This window comes from Ursus arctos, unplaced genomic scaffold, assembly GCF_023065955.2.
Source record: "Ursus arctos isolate Adak ecotype North America unplaced genomic scaffold, UrsArc2.0 scaffold_27, whole genome shotgun sequence".
NCBI lineage: Eukaryota > Metazoa > Chordata > Mammalia > Carnivora > Ursidae > Ursus > Ursus arctos.
The window spans coordinates 27725182-27730145 of record NW_026622952.1 but is presented as its reverse complement, the minus strand read 5'-3'; the positions used below and the strand labels follow the sequence as shown (position 1 = coordinate 27730145).

Below are 4964 nucleotides of genomic sequence, written 5' to 3'. Positions count from 1 at the left end.
GCTTCCCACAGACCTGGCTCAGAGTTCTTCAGATGGAAACCAACCCGTATGGATGATGCTTGCTTCCTTCCTGTTGTCAAGTGTAATGCACACCGTTTACTCGTGAGTGCCCTCCCTCGTTGCAAATCAGTAAATCTGATTCTTTTCAGAACACAGGTTACACCTGGCCATCTAAGCTCAAACAGAGCATAAAACATCTACATAGAGCAAAATATATGTGGCCAAGTAATTTTGACCAAATTGTCTAGATAATACAAAGTAGAAAGGATAGTCTTTTCAACAAGGCGTGCTGTAAAAACACAACAAAACACAGCTATCTTTTCAGAAAAAAAAAAAAAATAAGCCTCAACATTACATCAAAAATTAATTCGAGTTGGATCATAGACCTAAATATAAAAGCTACAGGAAAGGACCTTTGCAGTTCTAAGGCAGGCAAAGATTTCTTAGGGCACAAAAACCAAAAGAACTAACAATCAAGGGGGAAAAAATATAGTGACCATTTGTTCTTTTTTTAGATAACACTTCTTATAACTGCCTACTCTGACTCTTGTAACCCTAATGCTTTAACAGGGTGCCAAGAGTCCCCCCCCCAAAAAAAAAAGTTGATTCCAAATGCCTCCTGAGGCTTATTTCATGCCACAGTTGAAAATGGCAGGAGGAGGAATACTCAGCCAGGAGAGAGAAGGAATTCCTGCCATTTGCAACAGCATGGGTGGAGCCTGAGGACATTATGCCAGGAAAGAGCCCGACAGACAAGTACTGTGTGGTGTCATTTATATGTGGAATCTTTTTTTTTTAAATTTTTTATTATGTTATGTGAGTCACCATACAGTACATCATTAGTTTTTGATGTAGTGTTCCATGATTCACTGTTCGCGTATAACATATTTTTTAAAAAGTCAAACTAATAAAAACAGAGAGTGGAAAAGTGGTTTCCAGGGGTGGAAGGGAATGGGCAGTAAAAGGAAGAGGGAGAGGTTAGTAAAAGGGTATAAACATTCAGCTCTAAGATGAAAGAGGTCTGAGGATCTAATGCAAAACACGATGGCTATCTAGAGGTGAGAGCACAGTATTGTATAATTAAAATTTGCTAGGAGAGCAGAACTTAAATGTTTTCATCAAGGAAAAAAAGATAAATATGAGAGGTGACGGGTGTGTTAATTAACAGGCTGGGAGGGGTCCTTTCACAATATATACTTGTATCAAATCACCACGATGTACATTTTAAATATCTTACAGTTTTATATGCCAATTATACTTCAATAAAGATGAACTTAAGAAAGAAAAATATATATAATGACAATTGGAATTCCTCAAAAGTAAACATTTTTGCTTTTTAAAAAGACACTATAAAGGAAAGCGGAAAGAAATGTCACAGGATGTAGTAACCGTGGGAAGAATTATTTAGAGTTTCTAAAGGAGATCGGGTGATAAGACAGGCAGTTCCTAGAAGACTGAATGCACTGAGGACAGATCATTGTTGTCAGGTGGAAGCCTCTGAAACGGCAGACGTCTGTGCACTGCACCGCCCGTGGGAGAGTTAACTCAGAAGTGAGATGCAGGCGACAGGTGTGGGTGAGGCACTGTGGCAGAACACAAAGATGGGAACCATTGCCAGCTAGGGAGGCGAGAGCAGCTCTGAGGAGGAGGAGGAGGAGGAGGAGAAACTACTTCTGGCAAAACTGGGAAGGAAGGAACTAGACCCTGGCCCCTCCACCATGAGCCCCTCTCTCTGCCCTACATTGCAAGGCACTTCTTTGCATCTCTAAGCCTCCTTCCTTATCTTTCATATTTTCTCTCCCTTTCCTGTATTTCTTTCTTTCTTGGACCACTTTGCTTGCTCACTTCTCTTGTCTACATTCCTGGTCCTTACGTGGTAATAACATAGGAAAAGCAGTAGGTTAGTATCTTTGTTTTTAATATATGTGATTCCTACTCTCTTTTCTAACTATAGTTACTATGCAACAAAGAGTTTCTATTCCCCCCTCCAAACAATCTGTAGTTACTTTCTGTATATTTTTCCCCAATTCTGTGGTCTAATTTTTTTCAGCAAAAGCTTTATTTTTGTATTTTATTTTTTATTATGCTCAGTTAGCCAACATATAAGAGTGGCTGTACAGCTTGCATTCCTGCCAACAATGTAAGAGGGTCCCCCTTTCTCTTCATCATCACCAACACTTTTTGTTTCCTGTCTTGTTAATTTTGGTTACTCTAACCAGTGTAAGGTGGTATCTCATTGTGGTTTTTTTTTTTAATTGCTTGGGTTTTTTTTTTTTAATTTTTTTATTATATTATGTTAGTCACCATACAGTACACCCCTGGTTTCTGATGTAAAGTTCGATGATTCATTAGTTGCGTGTAACACCCAGTGCCCCGTGCAGTATCTCATTGTGGTTTGATTTGAATTTCCCTGATGGCTAGTGCTGTGGGGCATCTTTTCATGTGTCTGTTGACCATTCGTGTCTCTTCTTTGGAGAAATGTCTGTTCATGTATTCTGCCCATTTCTCAACTAGATTCTTTGTGTTTTGGGCGGTGAGTTTGAGAAGTTCTTTATAGATCTTGGATACCAGCCCTTTATCTGCAGCGTCATTTACAAATATCTTCTCCCATTCTGTGGGTTGCCTCTTAGTTTTGTTGACTGTTTCCTTTGCTGTGCAGAAGCTTTTTATCTTGATGAAGTCCCAAGTTCATTTTTGCTTTTGGTTCTCTTGTCTTTAGAGACGTGTCTTGAAAGAAGTTATTGTGGCTGATGTGGAAGAAGCTGCTGCCTGTGTTCTCCTCTAGGATTTTGATGGATTCCTGTCTCACATTGAGGTCTTTCTTCATTTTGAGTTTATCTTTGTTTTAGATAAATGTTTCCTGAATTCTAAGTACCCTATAAAATAGTAACTTGTCATGTGGGCTTATTTCTAGAAACATTCTTTTAGGATGTTCCATTTTTTGGACACAGTAAGGAATATAAGCTGGGATTGAGAAACTATGACTATCTTCCTTCCAACATGAAGATAAATTGTCATTGACCCAAGCAACTGGGGGGAAAAAGCAAACGTAATTGCCAGCAGAACCAGAGATAAAACATCATTTCATCATGATTCACATAACTCTGTCAAAAGCAGTGTAATGTGAACTCAGTGCATTGATTATGATGCTTTATTAAGAAGAACCTAATAAAGAAAGAAAAGCCAAATGCATGACTTAAGTCATAAGAAGTGGAATATAATAAACATATATGGGGAGGATTCAGATAAAGGCTTTCACATTCCTCAACACATAAGTGGTAATACACAAAGGAAGGAAAGCACTAGAAAGTGATGTCCACCAAGCACATATTGCATGAAAGAGTGGCACCATATTTTGAATGAAGGATTCAGGAATGGACATTATCACTAAGAAGAAAATATCTAAAAACAGCAACATCCACATCTCTTGCACAGGATTAACTAAACTAAATCTCAAGAATATATACACTTAGAATTGAGTGCGTCAACTGTTCACTATCTGTCCCAACACTGCAATCAACTTGTAAGTTGAGTGTCACTGCCAACAGCTGGCTAGTGAAAAGTTAACTTCTGCTATAAGAACATTGGTTACAGATGAGCGAAAGTTACATATCAAAAGAGGGAATCGGCGGCTGCCACCTTCTCCCCATGGCCTTCACAGCCCCTTTGATGTCCTTATTCCTCAGTGTGTAAATTACAGGGTTTAGCATGGGGGTAACAACACTGTACAATACAGAGATTAGTCTGTCTTTCTCCAGTGAGTAAGATGAGATGGGCCGCACGTATGTGAAGATGGCGCTGCCGTAGTAGAGAAGGACAATGACCAGGTGTGAGGCACAGGTCGAAAAGGCCTTTTGCCTCCCCTCTGAGGACCGGATTCTCAAGATGGTAGAGATAATAGACAGGTAGGAAAGGACGATGCCCAGGAAAGGAGCCCACCCAATGAAGACCCCAATGGAGAGCAATGCCAACTCATTGACCGAAGTGTCCCCACAAGACAACAGCAGCAAAGGGGGGATGTCACAGAAGAAATAGTGAATCTGGTTGTTGCCACAGAAGGGCAGGCGGAAGGTCAGTGCTGTGTGCACCACTGAGTTGAGGAAACCCCCAGTCCAGCACGAGGCAGCTAACCGGCCATACAGGGCCCTGTTCATAATCACCGAGTACCTGAGGGGTTTGCAAATTGCAATGTAACGGTCATATGCCATGGCTGCCAGGAGGAGGCACTCTGATCCTACAAAGAAAATGAATGCAAAGAGTTGAGCCACACATCCGCCATAGGAAATGCTCTTCTTCTCTGACAGGAGATGCGCCATCATCTGGGGGACGTTGGTGGTGGTGTAGCAGATGTCAAGAAAGGCCAAATTCCTCAGAAAATGGTACATGGGAGTGTGTAGATGGGGGTCAGCCATGGTCACCAAGATAATGAAGAGATTTCCTCCCAGACCACAGATATAGGTCATAAGGAATACTGTGAAGAGTGGGACTTGCAAATCATTGAGGTTGGCGAATCCCAAGATGATGAATTCAGATAGAGCTGTTTGATTCTTTCCTTCCATGATGCTGCCTGCTTTCCTTCTGGGGATAGGGCAAAGAGAAACCCAGATGACCATAATCCTATGCTGCAATAGCAATGGTCTGCAAAACAAGGGAGCAAGCGTTACAGAGGACGATCGTTACCGTCCACATCAGATTCCAACCCAGAAGGGCAGCATCCTCCAGAGCTCATACCTACCACCGAACACAGACATAAGTGTATCCAGTGTTTCACTTGTAAATAAAATCTCAAACATACACAATACAGACAGGATGTAATTAGAGAAAATCACAAGAGGGCACACTACATCCTGCAAGTTCCGTGTTAATAATGACTGGGTCAGTTCCATCTGCATCGTCCTGGGGATATGTGAACATGAGTTGCAGAACACAGACTGTGCAAGAATCTCTGAGCAAAAAATCCTTAA

The 4964-nt window shown here is 41.1% G+C and overlaps 1 protein-coding gene across 1 annotated transcript; it reads right to left on the bottom strand.

Annotated features, from left to right (window-relative positions):
• Nucleotides 1-3605: 3605 nt before the first annotated feature.
• Nucleotides 3606-4559, bottom strand: LOC113262047 (olfactory receptor 5V1). Its single transcript, XM_026508287.3, has one exon. The coding sequence runs from the start codon at nt 4557-4559 to the stop codon at nt 3606-3608; it is 954 nt and encodes a 317-aa protein (XP_026364072.3).
• Between the last annotated feature and the right edge of the window lie 405 nt (nt 4560-4964).